The sequence below is a fragment of the Lepisma saccharinum genome, chromosome 1 (assembly GCF_977018435.1).
Source record: "Lepisma saccharinum chromosome 1, izLepSacc3.1, whole genome shotgun sequence".
NCBI classification, from domain to species: Eukaryota; Metazoa; Arthropoda; class Insecta; order Zygentoma; family Lepismatidae; genus Lepisma; species Lepisma saccharinum.
Window position 1 is genome coordinate 196,295,360 of NC_139229.1, and position 14,438 is coordinate 196,309,797.

The window sequence follows — 14,438 nt, forward strand, 5'->3', positions numbered from 1 at the left end:
CTTTACGAGGCCATAATGTGGGAGCATGAAGTGGGAGCAGGGGGGGGGGGGGCAAATGTCCCACTAATCCCCTAGTCGCCGCCACTGATCAGTAGCACTGCATTTTCCTTATTCGAATACTGCATAGAAACGACGGGAAAACATATAAGTGCCGGAAATATGCCATTTTTATAATCTGCCGTGCAATTAATTCTGTGAACCAAAACGAAAATGACACTTCAGCTTCCTGTTTTAACAGCAAACAATCATAAATTCCTTGGAGACTGCCTCTACATCACACGTGAGCTTACAATTTCAGTTTATCAAAAGCTTAAGCATGAAGGCCTGCTGTACTTTAGCCCTGTCGCTTGTTCTTCTGCAAATGCAACTTATGCATCACACTGTGAATGGAGAGGTGAGTATTTCGTTGCTGCTATGTTAGAACGTAGAGGGGATATTTTTTTAAAAAAAAAACTTTATACTTTTAACTGAACAAACGAGTATTTAATGAAGACATATTTTAAAACTAATATCCAGTTCTGAAGATAAAAATACAAATTTATTGTTATGTTTCACCTATTATAATTTTTTCGAGTAATTTCTCATCCTTCGAAATGGCATATTGGCATATTTTCCTTTTACTGTTCCGGAGACCCTCATGGTGCAATCTGAGTCCAAGACAGCATCTCATGTATCAACATTCGAGGTATAGAACACGAATATGTGTCGTTCATAAGGATTGTCCGGGAAGATCTGAGAGTTTTCGACACGGGCATTTTTATGTAGCACAAGATAACTACACAATTAAGAGACAGGTGAAATGTTGGTGGCACTGAATAGAAGACATTTGATTCTATTGGTCAGTGACGTTCGGTCGTGTGAAGGCGAAGCTGTGTTTCTGTATCGTGTTTTAAACATGAAAGATCAAAAGACAAAATGCTATTCCTTTACAAGAAAGGTGAACACATGCAAACAGATTTGTGACATGTATGGAGACGACTCTACAGGTGGATCAACGGTTTGAATATGGTTTGCCAGATTCAAAGAAGGGAATTCCAGCCTGAAAAATTAGGATCGTGCTGGGTGATCGTCAACAGTGAACGACTAAATTACGGTACAAATTGAATGGAACTAAAGGTCTTCGACCAGAGAAATAGCAGAGCGCTGAACATACCTAAAAGCATTGTTTAGGAACATTTTATACAATTTTCGCTACGATATTTGGACCCCAGACGAACTGCCGAAGAAGAACTGCCTTGTTCATTATTCCACCTTCGACATGTTACCAAAACGAAACAAAACAAATCCTTTCTTTGAAACGAATGCTGATTGCTGACTGGTGATGGAAAGTAGATGAGTGTGTTGTGCTAAGACTATCATACGGCCAAGCCGGCGAACCACCAAAAGAAGCATCAAAGCCAAACATTCATTCACAGATGATCATGCCCTCTGTCTGGGTGGGATTTCAAAGGGAACTGTAGTATGAGCTATGAACCGTACTGTGGACAATCAATTCAGACGTGTTCTGGAGACAGTTTAAGAAATTGCACAAACAAGAAGCAGAAGACACCAGAACTAGCGAAAATGAAGGGCGTTGTGTCCCAACAAGACAATGCGAGACCGTATGTTTCTTTGGTCACTCGCAGAAACTTGAATGAGCTAGGCTGCGACGTCTTACCCTACTCAACATACCCACCGGACATTGCCCCATCCGACATCCACTTGTTCAGGTCTTAAAGAACGTGAACGAAAAATCATTCCGCGACTCCAGCATTATCAAACAGTAATTTTTAAGTTGTCAAAACGATGGAACAAGGTCATCGAGAAAAGTGAATAATATTTTGCGGAATAAAACAATTCTCGCAATATCAAATTTGTATTCTTTTCTAAGACAAAAATGTTCAGAACTATCCGGACAACCAAATGTAATTCAGTTTACAGTAAGAGAAGCTCTTTGGAAGCAACGCTAAATGTCCTACATATGCAATAGATTATATAAGCTATAATATATAATAATCAATACCCCCACTGGTACAAAATGACATAATGTGACTAGTAAATGGCAGCCCTCTATGCAACAGAGAGAATAGTGAATTCTCTCAGTTCTTTCTGGCTATTTATTTATAATTATATTAAGATAAATGATTGACTTCTTTCGAAATCATCACCTTAGAAAATTAATAACTTGACACTCGATGCTAAAGTCCTCCCAAACACTCCTGGACACAAATTTGACTGCGGTGTTTCCGTCGACCACTTCTAAATTTGAACGAACGCCCTGAATAGTGCAACTGCTTGCTGCTCCCCCATATTATACTTATATTTTTCTAGTTTTCAATATTGCTTCGTGACGAGTGTTGTGATTGCATCATTGTTGAAATATGGAATGCGATTTCTTTTTAAATTTCCCCACTTTTCTGCAGCGTTGTGTCTATTATTAGGGGCACTGATTATTTTGATTCACTTACTGTTACTTGCATCTGCTCCATCACCCTTCAACGTCGTGTTACAGCGTGCACTAGGGCAGATGGGTACTTTCTTGTACAGAATTTTCAACATGTGAAGAATGGAAAGAGGAATGAAAGGGACAGCCTGTAACTAGATATCCTGACGCTCTAGGCAGGATTCTAGTTTGAAGCCCCCGCACTACCAAACACCGACATTTTATGTGTGCCCTCCAATATTTTTTTCTTCTCACATTAGAATGGGCCGAATGATAGAATTACTCCCATCTCCGCGACGAATTAATAAATTATCAAGAAGCTTTTCACTTAGACGAGAGGTTGTGTTAGATAGAATCCTCGTTTTGGCTTTAAATAAATAAGCGAGTATTTGGTATCGATACGCCAAACCGTTCATATATTTTAGTGCATTTGAAAGTGCATTTCTAGACGAATTCTATTCCGTATGAGAAATAGAGAGAATTTTGCAAATTCGCTACCAGATGCGAGAAGAGTCGCTTATAGTTTTCGTACGCCGTGTACGTACGTACGTTCGAGACGTGTCGGCAGTGGTGTTTCCGAAAAGAGAACCTTTCTTAGAGCCTAACAAACACCATTTCAAATTATTACGAAATCAATGTACTTTCACCAAAAGTGATTTTGATATCTACAAAATCCTTATGTACATTACTCTATAAATTATTTCTTTAAAGTGTTTTACATCAGTGATTTTTGAAAGAAAAAAATAGCGATTTAAATCAACTTAATTTAAATCAATTCACCTTGGTCATAATGCGCTGTTATTTAAAAGAAACACTTCCTTCGGAACAACTACAGTTTGTAAAGAAAAGAAAAGCTACAAGGAACATAGGCATTTAATAGTAAAAGAGCACGATGTTCCACAAATCGCCCAACTATTTTACCGCTAGTGTGTCCTTGACAATAGTACGAGCAACGTTTCTTTCTCCGTGATATAAAATGTCACCGAAGCTTATAAGAGCTATTCTATTGAAATTCGAAAAAAGTGAGATAGTTGTATATTTTGATTGGCTTGATTTTTTTATATTGAAGTTGGTCATGAGAAAATAATATTGTGTAATTTTGAGACCTCAAAAAAAATTTTCCCTGCCCTGTAGGAAATGTCAAAGTTCAAGGTCAGACCGTCCATTTTTCATGAAGAGTGAAACATGACTATGTTTGGAGTGCTGTATCTTTGGAAAGCAACAACACCCCAAACTTTTGTTTTGATATACTCTTAATATACGACTGTTTGCTGATATGCATTCAATTGTTTTGATGGTGCATTGTTGCTTTCCATTGTTAAGAGGCAACAAAGATGGTCCAAAATGCAGTTTTTTCCCCTGTTTTCGGTCCTTAATATCTTCGCTAAGCAACAGTAACCCCAAAGATTTGTTTACTGGGCATTGAAGCTCACTATTAGGACAAGCTACCTGAAATAGCACATTACTTGGATATTGATGCTGTTAGCAGATATAACCCTTTGAATACTGAAAAATTACGAAATCCGCAACTTTAGAATTAGACTTATCTCAAAACAGCATCAAGCAAGAAATAAACCAAGTATGCCATCTTGTAGCTGAATATATGTACTAACACACGCAAATGAAAAGACTTTGGGGCCTCGTTCCATTTTCGAGAAAATAATTCTTAAAATATTAAGAAATGTCAATGTAAATTAACACACTTCCTCCCCTATTAGAAAGTGGAACACGCCTTCTCCTCCCTTTCCTTGTTCCAAATGGAACAGTCCTTTTCTTGACAAGTTGTGGGACATTTTTTTGTTTCCTTTCTTTTATGGATAGCGTAGTGGTAACATCGCCTCCTTCTAATAAAGATGTCCCAAGTTTGATGTAAGGTTGAGGTACAAGTTGTTTGGATCCCACTTTAAATTGCAGGTCCCCAGTCTCGATTATCCTGTGCATATAGTGGACTTAAAAACCAAGCTGTACCAAGCTCTATATACAGTGGCGTACCAGGGACTTTCGAAAGAGAGGGAGACATATACATTTTTTTAGTAGCCAGCCATCTTTTTCCGATCTTTTCCTGCCTTTGACATTCCTTTTACTGTTCTAAAGAGGGGTTATGATCACCCCCCCCCCTCTTGCGCACAGTTGCGATAGGAGTATGTTTGTAAAATATTCTGTATTGTTTTACCAAACAAAACAAAACTTGCACGTGAAAGTCTGTACTTGTAGCACTATGCGGTGTGTGCGAAATTCCCAAATTAAACCAATTTCAGTTCAGGTAGGCCTAAGAGCGGATCTTCGTGGTGGAGTGGTTACCACAGTATGACGTTTTTCAAGCACTCTAATATACGAATAATACACGTCACATTGCTTCGGTAAAACACAAACGCAACCTGGGATAAAGAAATAAGACACTACTTACAATTTTTCGATTTCAGGCTTCAGCCATCTTATTTTAGTAGTCCATGATAATGTTTTACCTCATTCTTTATTGATATTTTTTCTTTCCAGAATCGAATACAAGTTGACATAATTTCTACAAAGTTTTATATTAACAAATGTGAATGGCTTTTTACAATATTGTCTCATTTTAACTTATTATTGAATAATTTGAAATAAAATAGGTTTTAAGAGAATCACTACTATGTTGGGATATGGTTTGCTATTTTGAACTTTAGATGGCTCTGGACTTATGAGTATTTTTCTAACATTTTTCTTTATTGTTTCTGAATGTTTAACTGTAGTGGAAATGAGTTAATATCTTTATCTTTTTTACAGAATTTAGAATTTTATTTGAAATTGAGAAGATAAACCACATGTAGGAAGATAACAAAGTTTAATTTCTAATTGCCATAAAGAAAAATGTATGCAATTTCCTTTTATAGAAGAAATAAGAAAGCTCTACATTTTTCTTGCCAATTTTTCTTTCATATCAATATCATTTGCATGATATTGATATATGGCGCTCAAGGTGGGTTCGAACTACAGACCCTGAATATCTCAAACCATCCACTGCTCAACTCAACCAAGACATATTACATGAATTTTAAAATGTACATAAGTATGAATCTTTTCTTGTACAAATGATGATTACAATTTGTTTTTTGAATATCCTGAACCTTTCTGTTTTGTTTTGAAACATTTACCTAAATAAATTTACTTCACAATGATTTTTAGTTTTACTAGGTTTATATTGAAACATACAAAGGCAAAATGATATTTGTAGATAATAGAAATCAAGTGATAAAGATTCTGATGTGAAATTATAAAATGAACCTTTATCTTTTTGAAATATGCTAGCTTAATAGCATAATGCTATAAAAACAAGAATAGTAAATATGGTATAATTCCTGAGTGAATGACTAATTCGCAATGACAACATGCAACAATCCAATCATGTTACAAAATAGTAGTAAGTTCTACAAGAATTTTTAAATAAATTCAGCAGGAAGCACTTTGCTACTTCCAATCTTAATGCAATACAAAAATTAGTATAAACTCTTCATTTGATAGCAAGATGCATATATATATATATATATATATATATATATATATATATATATATATATATACACACACATACACACATTTATTTTTGCTGACTTCACATTGTCAACATGAATAAAATGAGTTTAAGGAATGAATATTATATATGCAGTATATTTGCAACCGAGTGTGTTTACACCACATGTCATTCAAATACCAATTATACCTGAACATGGACAAAATAAGCATATTGAAGGAGCATACAAATTTTGCCTTGAGCAGTAACTAAATAAACACTGGGCATATTCTTTTACATGTAAGTATTGTGTGGAATGCCATATCGGCGCAATACCACCTTATTAATCTTGCAAATTTAACATTTTGGTTATTTGCTCTTGCATATATTATGCTAACTGAGTATTAACTATGGAGTTAAAGCACAAAATTTGTTAACTAGTTATTCCGACTATTCACATACCATCAGTGTTTATGCTCATTGCATACCAAGATTGAATATTCAAAAATTAAAAAATTAAGATTGCATATCTTAACTATTCACAAAGAACAAAACATTTAAAGAAAATATAGATCCGACGAGCTAGGTATAACTTACATTATATTGGAAAAGAAATATTATGTGATTTTATAACATTTCCTTGAGAAGTCTAAGGGTATCACATATATTTGCATCACATTTAAGATACCTCTCTACAGAGCTTACGCGTCTACGTATATATGAAGTTACAAAATATTACCAAATTTACATTACTAAGATATTGCACACCTTGTACTTTACAGATATATCTATTTTTTTATGCACTTATGTCATAACAATTAGGAAAATTATACATAAGCTAAATGGGATTGTATTGATTAGTTGATTATTTTAATGAACCAAACAAATTACCATCCTAGGATAGTACTAGGAAATGTTTACCAACTAAATAAAATACCGTATGTTTTTCATACTATAAATATTGTTACGGCAAATGCCGTGTGTGTACAATACTGCCATAGCAACTTTATAAAAATCATAATTTTATTTCTATGTCTGTATCTATATGGTATTAATTGAGCATGAACCATGAGTGAAAACTTAGAACTAATTCACCACTCAATTTCAAGATTGAATATTCAAAGTACAGTAAATCACATGAGACAGACTACTAAATACCTTGCATGTGAATGAGACACTGAATGAAGTAATGGAATACTGTAAATATAACTCACTATCTAGAAGTCAAACGCTACCCTAATTACTATAATGCCTTTGAAATATTTGTCTTTAGTAGAGATGTGAACACCAAATTGACCTTTTTGTTCTTACAATGCCAATACAATTTCAGGTAAGTTTTCTCCTAGTGTCACGTTATCAACAACTTTGTGATCGATTAATAGCATAAAAGTATACAGCTGGCTGGAAATGTATCGCAAAGTACATTGCACTTCACCATATTTACTGACTGTAATCTAATAAACATTACATGTAATTCTAAAGAAAAACACTTTTACAACATATTATAGTACCGAATCATTGTCTGCATATAATTCAACAGAAGGCTAAAACAAATACATTGCTTCAAAAATGAGCATGCATGTCTCACAATAATAGATAAACATGCAGAAATAATATCTTACTTTGCTATTGCACAAACATAAATTCAGATCTCTCAAAACAATATGCAACACATTGCAATAGCATGTAAATAAATATTTAGTACACTGTATCACATGAATGCATCTTATTGAAGTATGTGTCCGTGGGTTATTTGTTTACTATTCTAAATACATGTTCTTACATACTGACACAAATATTTACTCATTTGTTTTTATTTGGAGTTCAAGAATTGAACATAAAATGCAAAGACACCGGAATACAAATGCTGGACTAGCATCATGAATAATAATGTTATTTTGAGACATGAAGGATATAAAAGAAAATAAATGTATTTATTTTGCAGCTGACTGTACCAATAGTGATATTTAAAAACTGATACTTTTCAATTCTCTAAATACCTGATTTAAGATTTTGCCAGCAAAGCAGTTTTCGTTACATCAACATACCTAGATGTATGCACATATAGAGATATACATGAACATGCATACACACTTATCATCTCTAATATTTTTAACGTACTACCTACCACTCAACTTATTATTAAAACATAATTCATGGTACTCGTATGAGAAAACAAAAGTAGTTAAGTTGCTTCAATGGCATTACATTGCATTCATATGGTTAATTCTACTATTTAAACAATCCAACCACTGCATTATGGTAGTACTAGGAAATTTTTGTACTGTTCTCGTTTCATCACCTTAATATGCTGAACATGGACAAGAAAAATAATGTTGCAGTGCACGTTACTTAACATTTTCTTTTAACATATAACCTCGCACTTAACTTTTTTTATATACATTTATGAAAGACTTATGAAAGAACAAGACATGTTTCACTATAAACCACTTTTGAAAGAATTACGATATATATACATCTGGTTAATTTCACAAAGCACATTATTGACATTAAGGCAATACTAAGAATTTCGTGTGTGTGTTTTTGGATCCAAGATTGTCTGTATTGTTGCCTTTACGATCACCTTGCTTCTTCATTTTCACTTTTTTCTTTTGTCTCTCGTCGTCTTTATTTCCTGTTTGCTCGGAACTTGCAGAACCAATTCCTTCATCTTCCGTACTGTCTGTAACATGCTTTATCTTAAAAGTTTTCCACTTTGTGTGTCTTCTGACATCGTCACTAAGCATTGGTAAGACTTTATCTTCTATCAAATATGCCTTCTCACTGTCAGAACTTCTACATCCAGCTTCCTTTCTAGATTTCTTTTTTTTTGCTCTTACTTCTTTCTACTTCTTACATTCTTCACCATTTTCTCTTGTTTGTGACTATCGGAGGAGTTGTTACTGCTACTGGATATCTTGGAGCTGGCAATCTTAAGTCGCTTTACATCATGCGTTTGATATTTATAAAAGTACGTAGAATTGTTCTTATGCAAACTGTTCTGATGATGTATGTTTACTTCCATAAATTCAAGTAAGCTTACATTGATTTTACTACTCTCCTTAAGAGACTCTCTAATTTCACTTAAGGCATTAACTATACACTTGATGCTTTGTTCCACATTGTTTTTACCTTCTATTTCCAAATCAAAACTGTTTGTGGCAATAACTACACTAGAAGGTGAACATGCATCATTTTCTGGGCACAAGAATTTACATACCTCTTCTATGTCTGTTGCATTGCTGTGTCCTTTTTGCTCAATTTGGATTCCCGATTGGCTAACTTCTTCTGTGTCTAACTGGCTAATAGCTGCAAACGTGGGTATCAAGATTGGTGAGTCATCCAATAGATTTCCTGAAGTATTTCTGTCTAGCATGCATCTCACTTGTTTTTCTAATTCTCTTAATCTTTTCTTAACACTGCCCATAAACCTTGAGTTTGTTCCATTTTCACTTTTATTTAAAATCTCTCTGCTAACTCCTTTCGAATTTCAGTGATTGAGGCAGTGTTGTGTTGGATAATTTTTATACTCTCCTCATTTTCCTTCTCCATCATGTCAACGTTTAGCTTTAAACAGGTGGTTTCCCTGTTTTGTGTATCTATCTTCTTATCTAACTTTTCACTCCTTTGACTACACTCTACTCTGTACTGTGCCAAATCCTTATCCATTTGTTTCATTTCACTTTTCAATTCCTCAAACTTTCTGTCCAAGCTTTTTTCAAGACTAATGTTTGTGTCCATTATCAATTCTATTATTTTATCTAGTTTCTTCTCCATTTTGTTGTGATTTTCCTTTTATACACTTTCACTGAACTTACCTGTTCAGTATCAGTCTTGCACGTGCGATTTATCTTATGTCATTTATCCCTTCTGAGTCTGGTATATCTTATTTATGACGTTTTTCAAGCACTCTAGGCGTAATGTACGAATAATACACGTCACATTGCTTCGGTAAAACACAAACGCAACCTGGGATAAAGAAATAAGAAGCTACTTACAATTTTTCGATTTCAGGCTTCAGCAATCTTATTTCAGTAGTCCATGATAATTTTTTACCTCATTCTTTATTGATATTTTTTCTTTCCAGAATCGAATACAAGTTGACATAATTTCTACAAAGTTTTATATTAACAAATGTGAATGGCTTTTTACAATATTGTCTCATAACATTTTTCTTTATTGTTTCTGAATGTTTTACTGTAGTGGAAATGAGTTAATATCTTTATCTTTTTTACAGAATTTAGAATTTTATTTGAAATTGAGAAGATAAACCACATCTAGGAAGATAACAAAGTTTAATTTCTAATTGCCATAAAGAAAAATGTATGTAATTTCCTTTTTTAGAAGTAATAAGAAAGCTCTAAATTTTTCTTGCCAAATGGCTTTCATATCAATATCATTTGCATGATATTGATATAACAGCACGCCGTGATGCCAGGGGTCCCAGGTTCGAATCCCGGTCTGAGGACGATTGTTCTTTGTGAGTGTCGCTTCAAAAAGTTCATACCATTAGCACTCATTCTCATTGTCGCGATTAGCCAAACGTGGCAGAAAAGCGACGTAAAATAACTTAATATCAAGCAATCAATCTCAAATAGACCTATAGGAAAAAGCAGGCTTATGATATTTCCATCATATTTAATATTCTTCTTGCAAATAACCAACGTGTTTTTGTTATCATCTTCGCAATTGTTTTGAAGCAATTTTAAAACATCAGATAATTTACCAGATAACTTTGCTAATAATATAGTATGCCAGGGAATAACATCTGTAGATCAACTTACAAGTATGTTGAGAATACTGGACGTTGTGAAAACTAGCTGAAGGGGACAAATGTGTCTTCATGAAGAGGAATTTGATAGTGACAAAGTTTCAAAGTCTTTTAAATGGAACGAACAAAAAAAGTTAAATTGAATGTTCGACAGGTGAATATTAAAAGGAACATATTTATTACTACTTCATCTACTCAGACATCTGATTCTAGTCGCGAACAACGAAATTTGGGAGGGACATATTAAAGGTAATTGTCAATTTAATCCTGGCAATAATGAAAATAAAGGCGGAAATCAATCCTTTAAAAGATTTAAACAAATTGGAACACTCCAATATATTCAAATATCTTCGGGAAAAGGTTTAATAATAGAACCAATGCAAGAAGCAGACATTTTTTAAGAAACAGGTATAGTAAAATGTATCAGTCTAATTATTTACAACCTGTTCAAGGTGTGTCTCATGATGCTAAATCCTATTGTCCACGAAGAGTGAGTAATTATAGGCCTGAGTACAGTAATAATTTTAATACACTACATCCGGCTCAATGTGTAACTGTTTGATCTAATTGACAAAATTTTCAAAAATTACATATGGACATAATTTTACAAGTGTTTTACAGGTTAATTTTTTGAATGAGTGGTTTGAGGTAGAACCAGACTAGCTTTCACTGGAGTCGATGTACCTACTCCATTAATAGAAGTTCCAGTTATGCATAGTCGTATTGTTGAAATACCTATTATTTGCACAATAAATACAGGAAGTTAGGCTAATATGTTAAATTTTAATATTTGGTGTGAACTATCAACGTTATTTGGAAATCTAAAACTGGACAAAGTGAACGACTTAAGCCCGAATCACACGGAACTGGATATCCAGTTAGTTGGCGCTGAACTGGTTACCTGCCCGGATGTGATGGCTGCAACAAAGTTAGGCCATGTGAAGATAATCTGTGAGTTTGCAAAGGGTAGATTTTTTCTGTGGTTTTCGAGTGTTGGCTGTTTTGTTAGTTTCTCGATAAAAAAGGAAAGAGATGACGTGCAGTCCATTCGTGTTCAGTTCATTAATATTTACGTATTTATGCAAAGCGATGAGATGTGTACGTGACAAATATGATTAGCCGAAAATTAAAATCCTTATTGTTACAAGTGTATCAAATTAAATGTTTGATTGTTTTAAAAATTTGTGAATGAATCCTGCGAATCTCATTTATGAATATGCATACCCGAGTTAATTAAAAAGCTCGTTCAGTACGCGTTGACTACCATATTTTTATCGTGCCGATCTCTAGTCCATTCTTTCCTTTTTTAATGTTTAATAAAAGCACAAAGCAGTAATTATCCTACAACATTCTTCAAATTGCTCTTTACACAGATTGTCTGCTCTGCGCAATGTCTTATAGAAACAAAAGACTATCGATAAGTACGGTAAGAAGTATCGTGTGAGGCGAAAACTAGCAAATAGGTAGCCAGTCCAGCTCCAACTATAATGCAGTAACATAGAGGCACCATAACGAATAAATAAATTATCTGTGACATATGCTGCCCTCCTTTTCCTCCAAACAATTGAGGACTAAAAGTGGTAAACGTTGTAAGTGCCAAAAGCGAAAGTGTTGGAAAATCGCATCGTTCCGCACATCATCCCGTAAGAACGTTCACACTAGTGACCTCTTTACACGCCCTTTGAACTACTTAGAGGGCTACTAGCCAGTTTTCACGTTTACCACATTATAAAGCATGGCACATTTCACAGTTTAACGTGGAAAACGGTGTTTGAATTATTGTGGCACTTACAGCGTTTACCAATTTTAGTCTTCAATTGTGTTCATGCATTTAAGACAAAATTGTTTAGCAGCAAGAGTGTGAAGTACTTAGATATAACTTGTTTTTCTGGTAATTCACAATGCATTACAGAAAATAATAAAATTGCTAGCGAAGCGAGCAAGAAATGTTTTACATCCAAATATTTGCAAACTGAAAACATATTGATTTAATATGGCACAAAAAATTTCATGGGGCGCCATGGCATTCTCTTTTAATTTTTTTTTTTCATTTAGATCGTTCGGCACCAAGGCCCAACTATCGCCGCCTTCTAGTTACGGCTCTGAACTTAACAAGACTGTAAGAAAAGCAGACATTGCGAGCGAAGCGAGCAAGAAATTTTTACGAATTGTATTTTTATCTGTATAAAATTTGATATCGAGGGGGTAATTGCCCCTTTGTGTCCCCCTGCAGGTGCTCTTGGCAGCCTGGAAGAAATAATGCAAGAAAGAGTATCTTGAGTATCATTTTGTCCTGTTACTCTTAGATCCTACTAGTATTGTTTGTTTTCTTTGACCTCAATGTTGGTCCCCCTAGAATTGATTTCTATCCAAGGTTGGGGAGGGGCAATGCCCATTCCACCGTAGTGCTTTGAACTTTAATCGCTTGAAAATGCTTTATTTTCCTTTAGAGTTCAATGTCGTCTAATATCGGAGTAGAGTAAGTGGACCGGTTGACAAACCGAAAATGGGGCTCGCCTTAATGGATTTCTCTCGTAAGGCGAGAGCCCCATTTTCTTGCAGTGTTGCCAACTCCTCACTCAAAAAATCACCAAGGTTTTTGTCTTGGTCTAACCTAACCTAAAGCAAGGAGCTGGCAACACTGCTTGAGGCTTGTACCTAACCTAACCTAACCTAACCTACCTAACCTAACCTAACCTAACCTACCTAACCTAACCTACCTAACCTACCTAACCTACCTAACCTACCTAACCTAACCTAACCTAACCTAACCTACCTAACCTACCTAACCGACCTAACCTAACCTAACCTAACCTACCTAACCTACCTAACCTAACCTAACCAACCTAACCTAACCTACCTAACCTACCTAACCAACCTAACCTAACCTAACCTAACCTAACCTAACCTAACCTAACCTAACCTAACCTAAAGCAAGGAGCTGGCAATACTGCTTGAGGCTTGCCTTAATTAATTGCATAAAGCAATTTGCCAACCTACTGGTATTTTTGCCATAGCTTTTTTACAAAAAAAAGAGAGGAGAGAGAGAGGGAAGAGTTAAACAACCGACAGTGTTGCCAACACCTACCTACAGCTTTTTTTCTTACTTGGAAAGGGCTTAGCTAATTTATATACTGGCGTAACATACATTCACTGGGCAATAGAGCCGGTAACAAATATATACTGCCGTAAAAGAGAGAGAGATGGATGGATGGCAACACAGTATGTGTGTGTGTGTGTATAATATGTAGCATTATTAACTAGAGTGTGTTGGCAACCCATCTACAACTAAAAAAAGATAGAAATACCAACATTGCCGTAAGATAAAGAAAGAGAGACCTATCGCGACTTTTGTAAACCTCTCTCGGGAAACACGATGTGCTATACACACGTGCGCGCTGGTGCTTCTTATTATTTTTCGTATTGTGAGGCAAACAAACAAATAAATAATTGTTGTTTTTTAGGATGCCTGGCCCCTAACCCCGCCAGGGTGCGTGGTGCCCAACCCAAAAAGGTTCTAACGGCTGCGGCTGTAGATAACCGCACCTCTGTAGGGTTTCACGTGTTTTTTTTTTTCCCCCAAACTTCCATGAAACCCTACAGAGGACCTCCGTAATGCATGCAACGTGTACTAACGACTCTAGTGTTATTTGATGTTGTAATATTTTGGATATAGAGTTTTATTGTGTGATAGATAAAAATAATTATGTTTATTATAATATTTTTGATGAAGATGGAGAATATATGTGTGTGTGTTA

The 14,438-nt window shown here is 35.0% G+C and overlaps 1 protein-coding gene across 1 annotated transcript in view; it reads left to right on the forward strand.

Annotated features, from left to right (window-relative positions):
* The first annotated feature begins 241 nt into the window (after window positions 1-241).
* Window positions 242-14,438, forward strand: part of LOC145991018 (uncharacterized) — a 46,925-nt gene continuing 32,728 nt past the window's right edge. The window contains exon 1 of the mRNA XM_083126687.1: window positions 242-394. Within this exon, the coding sequence (XP_082982813.1) occupies window positions 317-394 (78 nt within the window). The 5' untranslated portion in view covers window positions 242-316. The remainder of the gene's footprint in view (window positions 395-14,438) is intronic.